Source organism: Eschrichtius robustus, chromosome 4 (genome assembly GCF_028021215.1).
Source record: "Eschrichtius robustus isolate mEscRob2 chromosome 4, mEscRob2.pri, whole genome shotgun sequence".
In the NCBI taxonomy this organism is placed as follows: Eukaryota; Metazoa; Chordata; class Mammalia; order Artiodactyla; family Eschrichtiidae; genus Eschrichtius; species Eschrichtius robustus.
This window is the reverse complement of record NC_090827.1, coordinates 62,018,601-62,039,832: the sequence shown is the minus strand read 5'-3', so window position 1 is coordinate 62,039,832 and position 21,232 is coordinate 62,018,601. Positions and strand designations below refer to the sequence as shown.

The window sequence follows — 21,232 nt, the reverse complement described above, 5'->3', positions numbered from 1 at the left end:
CTTCCATCCCAAAGGACAGATAGCTCTGATGTTATAGATAGCCCAAAGCCACCTATCCATAGAAAGATAGTCCTAGATTTTATGAAAAGGCTAGAGTATAAGGAGCTGTGAAACACCATCACCATCAGATTCCTTGGTGGGGTAGTAATGTGCTGATTTTTTATTTTAAGAGCTGGCAGCTTTTACTTCTGAATCATTTCTGAGAGTCAGTTGATGAGAGTTCTCTTGACAGTTGAAGCTAAAATAAGTTTTAGCTGCATGGTATCTGAAGATGCCATTTAAATTCAAGTTCATTGAGTGTTTTACTATAAAAACTATTTGGAATACATAGTATCCAAGCTTATTCCAGTTACTGAAACTAAATTCAAGTTCCTTCAGTCCAACTGTGAACCCTACTTAACCTCTTCAGTTTAAAGAGAGACAAGCTTTTTCCACATTCAATTTCCTACAGATTCAAGTTCACATATATTTATATAAATGCAAGTATAGAATTTATGCACTCAAATAGTTGTAATACCCTTCTAATTTTGTTGAAGTGTTTTAGCAATAGTGACCTGTATTGCTAAACTGTTGTCTCTGTTTTTATTACCTGTTTACTTCGAAGACATTTCAGTATGATAGCCTTTTCTGTACAGAATCTGAAATAAGGAGAAAAAGAATATTAACAACTGGACACATTTTGTGCCTTGAACCTATTAAAGAACGAAGCACCCAGTGTGCAAGCTCTTAACTTACTTTGTTATTGTTCTCTGAATCTCTCTTTTCTCTTCTTCATTTAATCTTTGAAGGATGGATTCCAGGAAAGAAAAATGAAAGTTAATATACTGTGCCACCTGAAAGAAAAACAAACAAAAAGAGCAGAGCATTTGTGTGAGAGATGCTGAGTGAGGAGAGGGCAAAGACAGATTCAGGGCAATGGCATCCATACATCACTGCTAATTTCTTCTGCATCTTTATCCATGAGGAAAATGCGAGCATTCTTTTTGGATGGTCCCTGTAGGAGTCTATGCAGTAGCGGAATGTCTGTTTTCTTTAGCCGTCTCTGCTCTGCAAATGAAAATAAGAATCAACTACAGTCAGGAGTCCATTCTTGAGAAAAAAAAAGAAACATAATTTGTCCATTCATTTTGCTTCTTCAGCTCACTTTGAAAGACCTAAAAAGAACATACAACAGGAGGAACTCACTTAGAAAAGTAAATTGAAATTAAAACCTTTAAACGAACTAAAAATGGACTTCTTTCTCTTGCTATCCTTCAGGGTTTGACTTTCTATCTCAGAATGCCAACTTTGCCTTTGGTTTGGATGTTCAGACAAATCTTCAGTCCCCTTTATGCCTTTTATCATGCAACACTCCTAAAAAATTCTTTACAATTTTTCATTCATTCAACAAATATTTATTGATCTTTCCTAGTTCCATTGATGTAATTCTATCTTTCTAGTAGTTCAGATCCAAAACTTTGTAATTATCTTCAGTTCTTCATTTCTCTCTCACCCCACATCCAATCCTTGGCTTTTCTTAAAAATATATTCAGAATTGTTATTCGCATCAGGGGTATTTTTTATTATTTCATTAAACTATGGACTTCATCCATTCAACCATAATAATGAGATGAGAAAAAAATAACTTCCTATTTGGTATCGTCCCAGAACTTCAAATTTCCAAAAGTCACAAATACTCCCACCGCAAAATACTTCTAGCTTTCTGTTGAAGTAGTTTCACATCTGTGATTTCATTTTAGGACACAGTGCCTTTACGTTCATTTTCTTTCCTCCTCCCTTCCTCAAATATTTTTTGAGTTCCAACTATGTACCAGGCCTTGTTCTCTGTACTGGGTACACTACAGAACAAAGCAGAGTAAAATCACTTCCCTCATGAACCCTACACTCTAGTGGAGAAGAAGATGATAAGGAAGATACATCAATAAGACATGTCACATATAGTGATAAGTATTCAGGGGAAAAAATAAAGCAAAGGAGGGGGTAGAAAGCATGCACATGTGTAAATATGTGTGTGCAGGGGAGAAGTTTGCAATTATTGTAGGGTGGTGGAGGAAGGCCTCACTGAAGATGTAACATTTGAGCAAAGACCTGAAGGAGATGAGAGAGGAACCATGAAACTATTTAGGGTAAGTGTGTGCCAAAAGGGTAGGTAAATAAATAGAGCACCTCTGAGGTCAGTGCATGCCTAATGCTGTCAAAGAGCAGCAAGGGAACAGGGTGGCTGGCACGGAGATGAGGGGAGGGTTGTTAAACGATGAAGAGAAGAGGTAATGGGACCAGCACAAAGACTGTGAATTTACTGTCAGACGAGAGACCATTGGAGGATCTAAGAAGACGTGTGACATGGTCTGACTTCCATGGTTAAAGAATAATCTGTCTGCTCTGTTGAAGTAGACTGAAGGGGAAAAGGTGGACCAGTTCTTCCTTTCTACAGTATCATGTGTTTCCTTGGGCTTTTAAAAGTTCCAAGTGTCAGAACTGTTCTCATCCCCTGGACTGGACTTACCCCAGGAAAAAGGGCAAGAGAGGATCTAGAACATAGAAGTCCAGCTTCCCGGCAATTAAAGTGACATCCATTCCTATGTCCACAGAGTCAGTGTTCGTTGCTTTAATTCCTCTACCTTTTCTGAAGCAATGGGGAACCCCATAATTTAGCTCCTGTCGTTAACCCACCAGAATCCTCTTCTGACCTTTACATCTTGTATTAACTTGGTTTTGCATCCTCGATTTGCTTCATTCTTGATATCACAGGGCAATGTTCCTTGCTTCATGGTCACCTGGGATAATTATTAGAAATATGTATTCCCAGACTGTCCTCAGATCTGGAGGGGCTTGAGAATTTGTGTTTTAAATGAACTCTCCAGGTAATTCTGAAGGGTGTTACAATTCGAGAAACACTGTTATAGATCATGCGTTTAGTAGATAAAAGGTATTAAAAAACACAGCTATCTATTTTCCACATTACTACCCAAACAGGTACTATATGCTCCATTCTTTTCTCTATTCCTCGTCCCTAAAAAGGTCCTAGTTATGATTACCTTCAGTTCTGGATTTCATGTATAGGAAATTTTGACACAATATAAAAGAAAACATAATTTTCACAGGTAAAATTTAAATAACTACATTTTACAGTAAAAATAAGCATTTCCCCCTGATTTTAAAAATAACATACGTATTGGGGAGGGGAAAGGAGGTTATATAGGTCAAAGAGTACAAATTTTCAGTTATTAGAAGAATAATTTCTGAGGATCTAATGTACACTTGAAAGTTGCTGAGAGTAGATCTTAAGCATTCTTAGCCCAAGAAAAAAAGAGTTAACTATGTAAGCTGATGGATGTGTTGATTATCTTGATCTTGGTAATCGTTGCACAGTGTATATGTATGTCAAATCATCACATTGTACACTTTAAATATATACAATTATATTTGTCAGTTATTCCTAATTATTCCTCAATAACATACATACTACTGTAATTATGAGGAAAAGTATAAGGCAGAAAGTAAAAATCACCTGGAATCCCAGAACTCTAGGATAAGCATCTTTTCACTTTTTGTGTCCATCCCTTCATATATCTCTTTATGCACACACACAAACAATACATAAAGGTGGTCGTATCACACTTGCTATTTTTATTGTACACATATATTTTTAAAAATCATAATTTGTTTTTTGTTTTTTCCTTTTGTGCTTTTTCTCCTTCCCATTGTCTTTTCTGTATCTCCCCAACCCCCTAACCAAGTAATCAATGTTAATGGCTTGGTATTTATCTTTCCATACCTTTCTCCCTGATCATGTGATCATATAAACCACATACATAAATAGGGATTTATAATTCTTTTCTAAAAATAGGATCATACTATATACATTTATAGGCATCTTGAATTTTTAATTAAATGTATATTATAGAATTCCTTCCATTCAACTGGTATAGATCTAACTCATTTCATTTAATGGTTGCATAATAATCACTTATTAAATCATTCCTCTATGACGGGTAACTTTGCCTTTAGCTTTTTGTCATTATAAATAGCCTTGCACATAAATCTGTAGGCAGTAGTCCTTTTATTTTTGTGAAACAGATTCTCACCAGTGGAATTGCTGGGTTAAAGGATATGTATACTGTGGATTTTAACAAATGTTGCTAGAATGAATTTTAAGAAAGTAGACAGACAGATCTTCACCAGAATTGCAAGAACATATGCTTTTACCCTTATCCACACCAGACATAGGTGATAATATTACATTGAATTTAAGGATTGAATTTACATTTCCTTAACTTCTGCATTTCCTTTAATACTTGTATTTCCTTGAGTTTAAGACTTTCCAAAAAATATTTACTGGTTACTTTGTTATTCTTTGAATTGCTTTATCATACTTTATTTTTATTGGATTGCCTTTTCACTATCATTTTGCAAGAACTTTTTGATATTGTAGGTATTAATCTTTTATCTGATATTCTTCATAATGATTGTATCCTTTTTTTCTTTTTTAAAAAAATTATTTATTTTCTTATTAGTCGTCCATTTTATACACATCAGGGTATATCAGTCAATCCCAATCTCCCAATTCATCACACCACCACACCCACCACCTGCCACTTTCCCTGCTTGGTGTCCATACGTTTTTTTCTCTACTTCTGTGTCTCAATTTCTGCTCTGCAAACCGGTTCATCTGTACCATTTCCTAGGTTCCACATATACGCGTTAATATACGACATTTGTTTTTCTCTTTCTGACTTACTTCACTCTGTATGACAGTCTCTAGATGCATCCACGTCTCTACAAATGACCCAATTTCGTTCCTTTTTATGGCTGAGTAATATTCCATTGTATATATGTACCACATCTTCTTTATCCATTCATCTGTCGATGGGCATTTAGGTTGCTTCCATGACCTGGCTATTGTAAATAGTGCTGCAATGAACATTGGGGTGCGTGTGTCTTTTTGATTTATGGTTTTCTCTGGGTATATGCCCAGTAGTGGGATTGCTGGGCCATATGGTAATTCTATTCTTACTTCTTTAAGGAACCTCCATACTGTTCTCCATAGTGGCCGTATCAATTTACATTCCCACCAACAGTGCAAGAGGGTTCCCTTTTCTCCACACCCTCTCCAGTATTTATTGTTTGTAGAATTTCTGATGATGCCCATTCTAACTGGTGTGAGGTGATACCTCATTGTAGTTTTGATTTGCATTTCTCTAATAATTAGTGATGTTGAGCAGCATTTCATGTGCTTCTTGGCCATCTGTATGGCTTCTATGGAGAAATGTCTGTTTAGGTCTTCTGCCCATTTTTGGATTGGGTTGTTTGCTTTTTAAATATTGAGCTGCATGAGCTGTTTATATATTTTGGAGATTAATCCTTTGTCCAATGATTCATTTGAAAATATTTTCTCCCATTCTGAGGGTTGTCTTTTTGTCTTGTTTATGGTTTCCTTTGCTGTGCAAAAGCTTTGAAGTTTCATTAGGTCCCATTAGTTTAGTTTTGTTTTTATTTCCATTACTGTAGGAGGTGGATCCAAAAAGATCTCGCTGTGATTTATGTCAAGGAGTGTTCTGCCTATGTTTTCCTCGAAGAGTTTTATAGTGCCTGGTCTTACATTTAGGTCTCGAATCCATTTTGAGTTTATTTTTGTGTATGGTGTTAGGGAGTGTTCTAATTTCATTCTTTTACATGTAGCTGTCCAGTTTTCCCAGCACCACTTATTGAAGAGACTGTCTTTTCTCCATTGTATAGCCTTGCCTCCTTTGTCATAGATTAGTTGACCATAGGTGCAAGGGTTTATCTCTGGGCTTTCTATCCTGTTCCATTGATCTATATTTCTGTTTTTGTGCCAGTACCATATTTTCTTGATTACTGTAGCTTTGTAGTATAGTCTGAAGTCAGGGAGTATGATTCCTCCAGCTCCATTTTTTTCCCTCTAGACTGCTTTGGCTATTCGGGGTCTTTTGTGTCTCCATACGAATTTTAAGATTTTTTGTTCTAGTTGTGTAAAAACTGCCATTGGTAGTTTGATAGGGATTGCATTGAATCTGTAGTTTGCTTTGGGTAGTATAGTCATTTTCACAATGTTGATTCTTCCAATCCAAGAACATGGTATATCTCTCCATCTGTTGGTATCATCTTTAATTTCTTTCATCAGTGTCTTATAGTTTCCTGCATACAGGTCTTTTGTCTTCCTAGGTAAGTTTATTCCTAGGTATTTTATTCTTTTTGTTGCAATGGTAAATGGGAGTGTTTCCTTAATTTCTCTTTCAGATTTTTCATCATTAGTGTATTGGAATGCAAGAGATTTCTGTGCATTAATTTTGTATCCTGCAACTTTACCAAATTCATTGATTAGCTCTAGTAGTTTTCTGGTGGCATCTTTAGGATTCTCTATGTATAGTATCATGTCACCTGCAAACAGCGACAGTTTTACTTCTTCTTTTCCAATTTGCATTCCTTTTATTTCTTTTTCTTCTCTGATTGCCATGGCTAGGACTCGCAAAACTATGTTGAATAATAGTGGTGAGAGTGGACATCCTTGTCTTGTTCCTGATCTTAGAGGAAATGCTTTCAGTTTTTCACCATTGAGAATGACGTTTGCTGTGGATTTGTCATATATGGCCTTTATTATGCTGAAGTAGTTTCCCTCTATGCCCACTTATTGGAGAGCTTTTAGAATAAATCGGTGTTGAATTTTGTCAAAAGCTTTTTCTGCATCTATTGAGATGATCACATGGTTTTTCTTCTTCAATTTGTTAATATGGTGTATCACATTGATTGATTTGCGTATATTGAAGAATCCTTGCATCTCTGGGATAAATCACACTTGATCATGGTGTATGATCCTTTTAATGTGTTGTTGGATTCTGTTTGCTAGTATTTTGTTGAGGATTTTTGCATCTATATTCATCAGTGATATTGGTGTGTAATTTTCTTTTCTTTTAGTATTTTTGTCTGGTTTTGGTATCAGGGGGATGGTGGCCTCATAGAATGAGTTTGGGAGCTTTCCTTCCTCTGCAATTGTTTGGAAGAGTTTGAGAAGGATGGGTGTTAGCTCTTCTCTAAATGTTTGATATAATTCACCTGTGAAGCCATCTGGTCCTGGACTTTTGTTTGTTGGAAGAGTTTTAATCACAGTTTCAATTTCATTACTTGTGATTGGTCTGTCCATATTTTCTATTTCTTCCTGGTTCAGTCTTGGAAGGTTATACCTTCTAAGAATTTGTCCATTTCTTCCAGGTTGCCCATTTTATTGGCATAGAGTTGCTTGTAGTAGTCTCTTAGGATGCTTCGTATTTCTGTGGTGTCTGTTGTAACTTCTCTGTTTCCATTTCTAATTTTATTGAATTGAGTCCTCTCCCTCTTTTTCTTGATGAGTCTGGCTAATGCTTTATCAATTTTACTTATCTTCTCAAAGAACCAGCTTTTAGTTTTATTGATCTTTGCTATTGTTTTCTTTGTTTCTATTTCATTTATTTCTGCTCTGATCTTTATGATTTCTTTCCTTCTACTAACTTTGGGTTTTGTTTGTTCTTCTTTCTCTACTTCCTTTAGGTGTAACGTTAGATTGTTTATTTGAGATTTTTCTTGTTTCTTGAGGTAGGCTTGTATAGCTATAAACTTCCCTCTTAGAACTGCTATTCCTACAACCCATAGGTTTTGGGTCATCGTGTTTTCATTGCCATTTGTCTCTAGGTATTTTTTGACTTCCTGTTTGATTTCTTTAGTGATCTCTTGGTTATTTAGTAACATATTGTTTAGCCTCCATGTGTTTGTGTTTTTTACATTTTTTTCCCTGTAATTGATTTCTAATCTCATAGTGTTGTGGTCAGAAAAGATGCTTGGTATGATTTCAATTTTCTCAAATTTACTGAGGCTTGATTTGTGACCCAAGATGTGATCTATCCTGGAGAATGTTCCGTGCGCACTGGAGAAGAATGTGTAATCTGGTGTTTTTGGATGAAATGTCCTATAAATATCAATTAAATCTATCTGGTCTATTGTGTCATTTAAAGCTTGTGTTTCCTTATTAATTTTCTGTTTGGATGATCTGTCCATTGGTGTAAGTGAGGTGTTAAAGTCCCCCAGTATTATTGTGTTACTGTCGATTTCCTCTTCTAGAGCTGTTAGCAGTTGCCTTATGTATTGATGTGCTCCTATGTTCTGTGCATATATATTTATAATTGTTATATATTCTTCTTGGATTGATCCTTTGATCATTACGTAGCGTCCTTCCTTGTCTCTTGTAACATTCTTTATTTTAAAGTCTATTTTATCTGATATGAGTGTTGCTACTCCAGTTTTCTTTTGATTTCCATTTGCATGGAATATCTTTTTCCATCCCCTCACTTTCAGTCTGTATGTGTCCCTAGGTCTGAAGTGGGTCTCTTGTAGACAGCATATATATGGGTCTTGTTTTTGTATCCATTCAGCAAGCCTGTGTCTTTTGGTTGGAACATTTAATCCTTTCACCTTTAAGGTAATTATCGATATGTATGTTCCTATTACCATTTTCTTAATTGTTTTGGGTTTGTTTTTGTAAGTTCTTTTCTTCTCTTGTGTTTCCCACTTAGAGAAGTTCCTTTAGCATTTGTTGTAGAGCTGGTTTAGTGGTGCTGAATTCTCTTAGCTTTTGCTTGTCTGTAAAGCTTTTGATTTCTCCATCAAATCTGAATGAGATCCTTGCTGGGTAGAGTAATCTTGGTTGTAGGTTCTTTCCTTTCATCACTTTAAGTATATCATGCCACTCCCTTCTGGTTTGTAGAGTTTCTGCTGAGAAATTAGCTGTTAACCTTATGGGAGTTCCCTTTTATGTTTTTTGTTGTTTTTCCCTTGCTGCTTTCAATAATTTTTCTTTGTCTTTAATTTTTGCCAATTTAATTACTATGTGTCTCGGCATGTTTCTCCTTGGGTTTGTCCTGTATGGGACTCTCTGCGCTTCCTGGACTTGGGTGGCTATTTCCTTTCCCATGTTAGGGAAGTTTTTGACTATAATCTCTTCACATATTTTCTCGGGTCCTTTCTCTCTCTCTTCTCCTTCTGGGACCCCTATAATGCGAATGTTGTTGGGTTTAATGTTGTCCCTGAGGTCTCTTAAGCTGTCTTCATTTCTTTTCATTCTTTTTTCTTTATTCTGTTCCGCAGCAGTGAATGCCACCATTCTGTCTTCCAGGTCACTTATCCGTTCTGCCTCAGTTATTCTGCTATTGATTCCTTCTAGTGCATTTTTCATTTCAGTTATTGTATTGTTCATCTCTGTTTGTTTGTTCTTTAATTCTTCTAGATCTTTGTTAAACATTTCTTGCATCTTCTCGATCTTTGCCTCCATTCTTTTTCCGAGGTACTGGATTATCTTCACTATCATTATTCTGAATTCTTTTTCTGGAAGATTGCCTATCTCCATTTCATTTAGTTGTTTTTCTGGGGTTTTATATTGTTCCTTCATCTGGTACATAGCCCTCTGCCTTTTCATCTTGTCTATCTTTCTGTGAATGTAGTTTTTGTTCCACAGGCTGCAGGACTGTAGTTCTTCTTACTTCTGCTGTCTGCCCTCACTCTGGGTCTCTAACTATTTGCTGAGCTTTTTTTCAGAGGCAGCAGGGTAGAAAGACGCCACAGGGCCTGCTTCTAGGCCTTCTGCTTCTGCTCCAGGTCCTCTTCAGTGGTGCCTATCTCTGTGATTTTCTTCCATAGCAGTTGATAGTTGAATAAATTTTAACACTTTGTTTATGTGTCTACAGTTGCTTTCATTGTGACCCTTCTTCATAATGTTTGTATCTTTTATCAATACATTTTTATACAGTTCAATGTTTCTACCTTTTAGTTCTTTTCCAAAACAACTAGAATGAATACACACACACACAGACACACACACACACTCACTCTTAGAATTTTCAAAAATTTAATATAGTTCTTATATTGAAGCTTTTGATTTATAAGGACTTTAATTTTGTATGTGTTTGGAAATCCAGCTTTCATTTTCTTGTAATTGTTCCAGATCAAAATGTATTATTTTATTCTATTCAATTTCTGACTCAAACATTCTGATACTTAAATTATAACCTGAGCTACTTTTATAATTTAACATTTAAAATTTTTCAGTTTTAAGGCTTTCAAAGGTTTCATTTTAGTATTGCCTTAGGGTTTCTCTAATCTTTCACTCCCTGCTCCTAGCACCCCACATATAGCCTCTTCCGAATGTCCTGCTGCTAAACTTTTACCTCCACCACAAAGTTCTGCACATTTTTCTCTACTGAGGAAGAGAGAACACTCCCACAATGGGTCAGACACTGTGCTAAGAAAGATGAGGAAGAAATGATATGTAATGATGACTCTAGTAAGAGCTAGAATAATAAGGGAAAGTGAAAAAGAAAGAAGTACAGAGGTCAACTTAAATGCCTAACAATTCCTGGGAACCTTCCACCTATTCTCCAGTGCTCTTTGATCGCCATTCAGATAATTTAATGATTGGCCAATAAGCAAAGTCTTTTGTATTATAAACTCTTCTAGGATACCTTATTCTTAGGGTGTCTTCCTCTGAAATTGTGAAATACGAATAATGTAAAACACTCCCCCTCTCTTCCTTCTTCCTTCCCTCCCTCCCGTTCTTCCACAGAAGGAAGTAAACTGCTTTTCTGCCTTTCTTATGGGCAGAAAACGATAACACACTGGAGTCATGTAAGAACAACCACCAAGCTTTCTTACCTCCTGTTGCAAAAATAATGTAAAGTGCAAAATCCTGGGCACTATTTTCAATCTGTCAATGGAAAAAAAAGAACAGACATGAATTCTTTGTTGTCAATGTTTTCTAAGCCAACCAGACCCAAATTATATATGTTTCTTCACTTTCATTTTTCACTTTCAGATATAAAACCTTTTCTGCTCCCTGGGGATAATGTAATTTCTCAGGCACAGTCCATTTATATTATAAATGGACCCATGCAGTTCAAACCCATTTTGTTCAAGGGTCAACCATACATAGGAAAGAATTCTTTGGAACTGAACATTTAATTTCAGAAAAATCCATTTATGTGCCTACATTTAAATTATATACAAGATATTTATAGCTCAGTTCACTGATAAAGATTACCTTAAATTTTTGGAGAATTTGCTTTATTACTTCTTCAGTTCTCATATTACTGTTTATTCTGACCTTAGTTTCTGATCCAAAGGCTGGAGTGAAAATTGATGTCTAGAAGAGAAAAAAAAAGATTGATACAATTTTAAGGACTTAACGTGACAAACTAATGAGAGTCAATATTTTGAACCTGGCCTTCCTTTGGACAAAAAATCCAAGATCATCAGTTTAAAAATTTGCTTTCTTACTTTTACTTTCTTTGTTGTTGTTGAAGACTGTACTATGTATGCCTTTAAACAGCTTTATATTTTTTCTAGAGTAAGTTAGGTAAAACATCATTGGAGAATGTTCAAAACAGTTTCACTAGATAGCCACACCATTCTTCAGTGTAGTTTAAGATTTCAAAATCCCTCCTGGTTGGGAATAATTGTTCTAAATTGTTTTAATTTGAACTGTATAAAATCACTCCTTTTTGGTTGGTCAGAAATGGTCCAGTGTTGGCAATTTCATATGGTTCAGCCTATATCTCAACTGAGGATTGAGGTAAAAGTGTTGCTAATTGAATATCTAGAACAATATTTCCTGCAAGTTGCTCTAATCAAGAGTCTGCCTTTTAGATAATACTTGGTAAAAGGTTTCCATGGTCAGATAAGTCTGACACATCCCTCTTGGGGATTAGTAATGCACCATAAAAAAATCATAAGAAACATATAACCATAAAATTTTTTCTCATTATTTGATCATTATTCCTATTTTAAAATAAATAGAATCCTGAGAGAGATGAAAAAAACTAAATGGAAAATTCCAGAAATAAACAATTCATACATTTTAAATTGTGTGCCATTCTGAGTAGCATCATAAAATCTTGCACCATCCTACTCCATCCGGCCCAAGATCCCCAACCATTGACAATGTCTGCTCCTGACAGCCAACTATCGACGTCATCATGGCTTGATGGTCCAGGATCATCTGAAGCAGATGATCAAGAGTAGCCTAATGCTGCATCACCATGCCTCCGTTATTCACCTCACTTCATCTCATCACACCACAGGTATTTTATCATCTCACACCCTTACAAAGGTGAATACAGTGCAATAAGATATTTTGAGAGAGATGGAGGGAGAGAGAGACCACATTCACATGACATTTTTTACAGTATATTTTTATAAATATTCTACCTTATTATTAGATATTGTTGTTAATCTCTTATTTTGCCTAATTTATACATTAAACTTTATCATAGGTATGTATGTATAGGAAAAAACAGTATATATAGAATACAGTGCTATCCTCGGTTTCAGGTATCCATTGGGAGCCTTGGAATGTATTCCCTTGGGACTACTGCATCACACTCTAGGCCTCTAATACTGGAGGCATTATCAAGAGGCTTCATGATATAAAAACATATCTTACGACTACATCAACTTAAATTCCTAGATGCCCATCATTGCATACACATTGATAGAATGCTTTGGGTTTCGGGGTTTGGTTTTCTGCTAGTTATTATACTGCAGTGAATGATATTTGTGTGAAATATCTTTAGTTCCGCTTGATCTCTTTCAATCAATATCAATAAAGCTAATGTAAACGGAGTTCTTCCTTCGTGCAGATACTTATGCTAAGTACTGAACTCACCTCATTCCACTTAATCCCATCAACAGCCTTGTAAAGAAGGAAGGAGGAAAGAATGAAGGCTAAGAGGTTGAGTAATTTTTTATTTGCTCAGCAAGAATTTGCAATCAGGTCATCACGCTGCAACACCCAAGCATTCAGCTATGATGCTGTGCTGCCACCTTTAGTGCCCATTTCATTCTTAGCCCTGCATATCCCATCTGGAAGCTGCTCATTTGGAATAATGTGGCTTTCACAGCCTACTTTAACACAAATCACGCCACAAGTGCTGATGACATACGGCATAATTCTGAGGAGAAGAAGAAACCAGGACAATTGGTAGTTGCATATCTGTGGGGGACTGTCAATGTTACTTTTTGGCCAGGAGGACATTCTTGAGCCAGAAAAATGTCTAATTTGAACAGAGAATTCACAAGGGAGATTTCTCCGTACCAGTCTCCAAAGGAACATATGGATACTCTCTCAAGGGATGAAAAAGAAGGAAAAAAGGTAGAAAGCCCTAAAGAAAAAAAGCTTATGATGAATGAGTCAGTATTTTGTATGAAAGGGCTTAGAGTGGTGCCTTGCACAGAGTGAGTGCTTTTTAAGTATTTATTTAATGAATGGATGAATGATCGCTAAAGTACATGACATGAAAAATTTGAGTTCTACAAAAACATGATGTATTTCCTACCTTCGGCCAAGTTAAATGTCTTATAAATACTATAGAAAGGCACATATAAATTTAACACATATTAAGTGAAAAAAATCAAAATGCAAATAGTATAAACTACGATTGCACTTGTGTAAAAAGTGATATGGGTTTATGTATAAGACCTGGAAAATTTAATTGATCAGAATAAACAAGTCTATAGCTGATTTTTTCCTTTTATTTAAATATTAATGTTTGAATGTACTTTGAACCAATCTCTTTTGTAGCACTTACATATTTTAATGCCATTTGTGGATGTACTGGTTTCTTTGCCCAAGCTCTGAGCTCCATGCTGGCAAAGGCATAAATTGAGTCATCTTTATATTTCCAGTGTGTATCACAGGGCCTGCCACTTAGGGTTCACTGATCATGTTGGTTAAGAACTTGGCTTCTGGCATCAGACAGAAGCTGGGTTCGGGTTCAGAGTTGCTACTTAAAAGCAGTGTGACCGGTGATGGATTGTGTAACCTCTGTGAACCTCAGTTAACTCATATGTAAAGTAGGGAACATAATGGTATCTGCTTCATAGGATTGTTTTAGTGATTAATGAGATAATCCATCAAAACAGTTTAAAGCTTAACACATAGAGAGTACCCAATAGTAATAGTAGTAGTATATCTAAAGGCATTATTATTATTTTTAATTGTAACTTGAATTGAGTGATATTGTTAGCACAATAGACAACATTCTTTTAAATGACTAATGAAACTGTAACTCACTTCATGGTTATAAACGTGTCCGTTAATAGAGGCCCTATGCTTCTGTCTGTCCTTTCTGTCCATCATCGGAGGCTTCATCCTTTTTCTCACCAGGGTTGCTTCACTCATGGTTCTATAGAGCAACGGGGATTCAGGTTCTTCATCTGCATGAAGCTTCAGAGTGCTACTGTGATAAGATAAATAATCTGGGGAGAATAAAGGTTATAAGCCCAATTTAGCTGCTCACCTCTTTGCATCGTGGGTGGATTTGATTACATACTTAGTAATTATGTAGCTAAAAAATGGACTATAATGCTTTTAAACAGAAAATAGCAATGATCTTGTTTAAGAATAGGGCCATCTGGTGACACTTGTTTTCCATTTTACCTTGGAATTTTAATTATATTGTAATTAGAGTATAAGCATGTGATACTTCATCTTTCTCTAGCACTGGTGCTTAAATAAAAATAGATTTTTATTGTATCTTTGGTGCCAAGAGATTGGGATTCCCTTGTGTTTAGGTGAGTGTTGTCAAAGGGCTAATTATAAGGACCCTTATATAAAAGATGCCAAAAGGCCATAAGACAAAAATAAGGGAATCCTGGAAGGAGCATCATGTTTGTTACAGAATCTGAGTTGTTATAGAGACAGCAGAGAGGACTGAACTGAGAATGCTTTGAAAAAAATTAAGCTAAACATTGGAAGTTGTTGGCAGATTCATGAAGATAATGCCCGCACCATACCCTTGTTCAGTCTGCAGTCAGTTTGGTAATATCACCATCCCGGGACTGTGAACCCCACCCCAGCCTCAGTCATCATCTTCTCCTTGGATCTCTACATATTACATGAAATGAAAATCCATGTAAAATGTAAGATATCATGCCCGAGTCTCAGTAAATGACAGATACTAATATTATTACTAACACATCATCATTATTATGATTACTGTTGTCACATGTCATAGGGGCTGGCATTTTCCATTCGTTTGTCAAATTTGATATGAACTCACTTGATGTTCAAGTAGATTTCTCTTTTTTAAATAAATGCTTGAAACAACCCTATCAAATATAGTGAATGCAGTATATCTGCTTCTGAGAAGCAATGTTATATAAATATCTATTAACCGAAATGTTCAACCTCTCAAAAGATGTAAAATTCAATCTGAAGGGCTTGGTCTAACATAGAAATCTTCTGAGTATAATAAATGATCCTAATCCTTGGGGAAAATATAAAACAATTTTATGTACACAAACTTTATTCAAACCATCAGTTCTCCCTAATCTAGTAACTCTAAGGGACTTGATGTCATTTAAAAAATAATGTTTTTATATAGCAAAGTAAGGTTCTTAAACATCATATGAGCACTGTAGTGACTTGTTAGTATGTTCCAAAAACATATATTTTTAATATAAAATAAGGGTTTAATAAGTAACGGTATATAAAATGTTGAATTTCAGAAAAACATTTAGGATTCATGCTTTGTATTAGTTTAAAAAAGTCTCCTCATTAATAAGATTTTGATACTGACCTTCCTGGGAATCTGTTGCTTCAGACACTGGAATCCGAGTCCTGTCCAAATCACTAATACGGTAAAGATCATCAAATTCTCCCCAGCGTGTCATTCCCCTGAAAAGTAATAAATCTTGTAAGAGATATTATTCTATCATAAAAAGGCGTAGGATGGTTTTCAGATTTACAGTATTAATATAGTGCTGTGGGCCTCTGTAGGTAGACACATCATCCTAAGTTATAACAATTTTTTATATTATTAAAATTATATTTATACCAGAGTAGTCAGCTTGCATTTTAAATAATTCTTGTACTGATTTTGAGCATGTTTTGACACAATAATTCAGTTACACACTGAACCACAAGATGATATAGATTCTGTAAAACATAAGTGCCAATGGAATTTGTAGAAACCAATATAATCCATTCTTTTTTTTTTTAAACATCTTTTTTTTTTAGACTATATTTATTTATTTATTTATTTTTGGCTGTGTTGGGTCGTTTCTGTGCGAGGACTTTCTCTAGTTGCGGCAAGCGGGGGCCACTCTTCATCGCGGTGCGCGGGCCTCTCACTATCGCGGTCTCTCTTGTTGCGGAGCACAGGCTCCAGATGCGCAGGCTCAGTAGCTGTGGCTCACGGGCCTAGTTGCTCCGCGGCACGTGGGATCTTCCCAGACCAGGGCTCGAACCCGTGTCCCCTGCATTAGCAGGCAGATTCTCAACCACTGCGCCACGAGGGAAGCCCCTTAAACATCTTTATTGGAGTATAATTGCTTTACAATGGTGTGTTAGTTCCTGCTTTACAACAAAGTGAATCAGCTATACATATACATATATCTCTTCCCTCTTGCATCTCCCTCCCACCCTCCCTATCCCACCCCTCTAGGTGGTCACAAAGCACTGAGCTGATCTCCCTGTGCTATGCAGCTGCTTCCCACTAGCTATTTATTTTACATTTGGTAATGTATATATGTCCATGCCACTCTCACTTTGTCCCAGCTTACCCTTCCCCCTCCCTGTGTCCTCAAGTCCATTCTCTACGTCTGCGTCTTTATTCCTGTCCTGCCCCTAGGTTCTTCAGACCCCCCCCCCTTTTTTTTTTAGATTCCATATATATGTGTTAGCATACGGTATTTGTTTTTCTCTTTCTAACTTACCTCACTCTGTATGACAGACTTTAGGTCCATCCACCTCTCTACAAATAACTCAATTTCGTTTCTTTTTATGGCTGAGTAATATTCCATTGTATATATGTGTCACATCTTCTTTATCCATTCATCTGTCGATGGACACATATGGTCACCTTATTTTTGATAAGGGAGGCAAGAATATACAATGGAGAAAAGACAGCCTCTTTAATAAGTGGTGCTGGGAAAACTGGACAGCTACATGTAAAAGAAAGAAATTAGCATACTCCCTAACACCATACAGAATCCATTCTTATACAGATGTCTCACGATGCTTTTAGGAGAATTTAGATACAAAGTGTTTATTCTGCCAACTTGCATTAAGTTCCTGTTGTATTCAAAGCATTTTTAGGTAAAGTGACTCCAATATAATGATATAAAGCCTATCTTTAAGACCCTTGAGCACTATAAAGAATGTGATTTATAAAGGAGGAAAGTGTATGAGAAACTTCTTTTCTGGAAAATCATGATTTATATAGGGTACTAACAATTTTCAATGCATTGTAATGCCCAGAATACATAAAACTGGGCAACTGCTTATTTTTACCAGTTGGGCCGACACTCATTGTTATTTTCTTTCTGGCTTTAGATAAGCTACTTATCTTCTCTGTGCATTAGTGTTCTCACCTATAAAATGGGGATGATTGTAGTATGAGGTAGGATAAGGTTATTGATAAGATTAAATGAGTTAATTTGTGTAAAATCCTTGAAAAAGTGCCCAACACGTAGTAAGCACTCAATATGTGTTAAAAACTATTGTGATCGTCCTCATCTTCATTGTCATCCTCATCATAATCCCCATCATCTGTATCCATTTCATGATAGGTCAGGAGCCATTAGGGATCCAAGGTATTCCTAGATGTCTCTAGGTTAATAGACACTATCGTAGCTGGGACCAGTCTTAGTCCTACTAAGAGTCTCTTCCATAATGTCTGTTTTCCTTATGACCAAAAAATATCCACCCATAGGGAATTTGTGGCATTAATTCTTCCCAAATGTCACTGGTGGCAACAACAACAAAAAATGCTTATTCATACTAATGGTGGCAAATATGAATAAACATGGTCCTTTTCTTCCTTGATCTCTGAATTCCTTTGATGTCTTTTCACAACTTCTATATCATTTGAGCCTCATAATAAAAGCCTTATGACATAGATAAGATAATCCTAATATATTTGTTTATTAATTTTCTAGTAAGCTGTACTATACAGAATATAGCCAGTCAAAATAAATGTCTTAAAAGTCCAAGAACTTTAGGCAATAACTTTAACTCAAAGGAGAACTGTTTTGGTCCTGACTCAGACTCTAGTTATTCTTCCTTTTTCTTTTTTCTTTTCAATTGAAGTATAGTTAATTTACAATGTTTTAGGTGTATAGCAAAGTGATTAAGATATATATATATGTATATATTTCCTTTTTCAGATTCTTTTCCATTGTAGGTTATTACAAGATATTGAATATAGTTCTTGTGCTATACAGGAGGTCCTTGTTGTTTACCTATTTTATATATAGTAGTGTGTATCTGTTAATCCCAAACTCCTAATTTATCCCTCCCCCAATTTTCCCCTTTGGTAACCGTAAGTTTGTTTTCTGTGTCTGTGAGTCTATTTCTGTTTTGTAAATAAGTTCATTTGTATCATTTTTTTAGATTCCACATATAAGTGATATTTGTGGTATTTGTCTTTGTCTGACTTACTTCACTCAGTATGATGTTCTCCAGGTCCATCCACATTGCTGCAAATGGAATTATTTAATTCTTTTTTATGGCTGAGTAATATTCCATTTTATATATATATATATATATACACACATATATATATATACACATACATATATATATATACATATATATATATATATATATATATATATATATATATATATATACACACACAACATCATCTTTATACATTCATCTTTTGATGGGCATTTAGGTTGCTTCCAAGTCTTGGCTACTGTAAATAGTGCCGCTATGAACATTGGGGTTCATGTATCTTTTCAAATTAGAGTTTTAATCTTCTACAGATGTATGCCCAGGGGTGGGATTGCAGTATAATATGGTAACTCTATTTTTAGTTTTTTAAGGAACCTCCATAATGTTCTCCATAGCGGCTGCACCAATTTACATTGCCACCAACAGTGTAGGAGGGCTCCCTTTTCTAGTTATTCTTATGATAGATAAAATTATCAATTTTCCCCAATCTATAGAAGATTAATTTAAAAAGGCAGATGTGATTATCATAGAAAGAGTGTTAGCAATAGAAAAGACAATACCAACGAAAAATGGAAACTAAAAAGGCAAAGCACCCCAATGCTATCTCCCATGGGGGAAGATGAAAGAGCCCAAGCACACCAGATCAGTGATGTGCTATAAATTCTTGGTAATCCTGCCCAACTTCACCCCTGTCCTCACCTTCTCTCAGCTTAGTGGTGTCACACAAATACAGAGAAACAAACATGCCTCAATATGGTCAGTGTTTGGCCCATTTTCCTTCCTACCATCTTAGCAAAAATAAACAACCCTCCCATCACCCCCAAACCCACACGTTTTCAGCTCTGGATTGTGTAATTTGAAGCGTCTCCACATACAACTGTGCAAGTGACTAAGCTTGAAGGCAGTTACCCAAAGTTTTCCAAAGAAAACTGGTTGGGACTTCAAGTAATATCAAATAGTTTAACTTGCCCAAGCACAGGACTGTTAGCGTTGCCCTGATCAAGCTTCAGGTTATACACCATTAGCAAATTTAAACTGTGGGGAGGTTTTCTAATGAGCTGCAAAATAAAAAGGAGGTAGAAATTTGACAGACACATAGAAGGCGGCCACTTCTCTACCCACATTGTAAAAGAAAAAACACAACTGATGTCATTCAAATGTACACCTGTCCAGTTTTCGCTCTTTATGCCATTCTGCCATGACTTGCCCAACGCATGTCAAAGCAGACTTTGGAAAGACATTAAAAGCAGAAATGAAAACTGGTGCAAGCAAACATAACCTCAATAAAGCTGTTTTTACGAAAAATTTCCAAAACAAAATACTTGGACCAGATATGAGAGATCAAAGTACTGTCCGTAGAATTGTTTCCATAAAAGGTCACAAGTGGTCACAGCTCAAACTGATTTATTTTTAAACTTATACAGCTCCCTTTAAGCTGATTCAGCGTGACTCATTTCAAAGATAATTAAAACAAACTAGCTTGACAAACTGATGATTCTCCCCAACGGGGAATTGAAAGAAAAGATTGCAGCCCTTCCTGCAGCTGAGTACACAACTTCCACGTCTTTCATTCCACATTCCATATCCATCCACTGGAGATATTAAATCTGTGATCCTGAGAGAGTAGAGGTATAAGTTCTGCCCACACAAACCCAGTATGGGAAAGAGAACAATAAGAATTCTTAGGGAGTGAGGGAATAGTCCATTTCCTTACACAATTTCATTCAAGGCTCAGAGTTTAAATGAATACCACCTTGAGGGTGGCAACCAGAGTGAGGGTGTCTAGGATTGGATTGAAACAAAGTGGCTCTGCACCCCACTAGGGAATCAGAGACCAAGGATCTTTTTCTGACAATTCTTACCCACCAGAAAAATCTGATACACTGCACTTCAAATATTCTCCCAGTAAGTCTCATTACTGTGGTAAAGGGCAAGCAAAGTTTTCTAGGGTAGTCTTTCTCAACTTTATTATTTTTTTTCTCAGCTTTAAACTAAAGGAGATAATTTATGTTTGTTTCACAGCACTGTTCTGATAAACAATAAGAAAAGGCAAATGGATTCTATGGAAGGCACATTATAAGGAGATTAATTTATAAACTGCCACAGAATATGGAAAGGCATCAATATACCTTGTCTTCCTGGGCTTCTGAAACTCATCCTCAAATTCAGTGTTTCTAGGAACAAGGGTTTGAATTTTAACTGGAGAGATTAAAGAAAATGTCTTGGGATATCCATCCAAAATCATGATAGCTTAATGTGATAATACAGGTAGCTTACTGCATCTCTTTGACATCCTCCCATAGTGTTCCACATTAATCAAGTGTTCATGATTCAAATAATATAAATGCATCAAAAAGAGCTGACTGCTCAGAGAACTTTGCAATGAGTTCTTAGGTAATATGAAGAATGATAGCTAATTTTCCCAAATTCATACCTTGTACAGTTTCCTAAAAGCAGGGCCCAGGGGTAATTTTTACTTTTAAATACTGCTCCTCGTCCTTTAGAATCATCAGCCCCATCCATCCTCTAGTACCTGAAGGTGAGGGATGCAGGGCTTCATCAGGCTGCCTATGTCTGTGGTTTCTCTTCCGCTTTTCATAAGTACTGGACCCTTTGCCCTTCAGTAGTCTGGATGGGAGACTAATCAGAAGTTGTAAAATAGATAGCTAGTGGGAAGCAGCCACATAGCACAGGGAGATCAGCTCGGTGCTTTGTGACCACCTAGAGGGGTGG

At 36.1% G+C, this 21,232-nt stretch overlaps 1 protein-coding gene across 1 annotated transcript in view; it reads right to left on the bottom strand.

Moving 5' to 3' along the window:
- Positions 1-401: 401 nt before the first annotated feature.
- RASSF6 (Ras association domain family member 6) overlaps positions 402-21,232 on the bottom strand; it is a 57,150-nt gene continuing 36,319 nt past the window's right edge. Inside the window, exons 5-11 of the mRNA XM_068542825.1 lie at positions 15,618-15,715; positions 14,111-14,295; positions 11,081-11,182; positions 10,696-10,747; positions 929-1,047; positions 736-833; positions 402-638 (exon numbers count right to left, since the gene is read on the bottom strand). Coding sequence (XP_068398926.1) covers positions 563-638; positions 736-833; positions 929-1,047; positions 10,696-10,747; positions 11,081-11,182; positions 14,111-14,295; positions 15,618-15,715 — 730 coding nt within the window. The 3' untranslated portion in view covers positions 402-562. The remainder of the gene's footprint in view (positions 639-735; positions 834-928; positions 1,048-10,695; positions 10,748-11,080; positions 11,183-14,110; positions 14,296-15,617; positions 15,716-21,232) is intronic.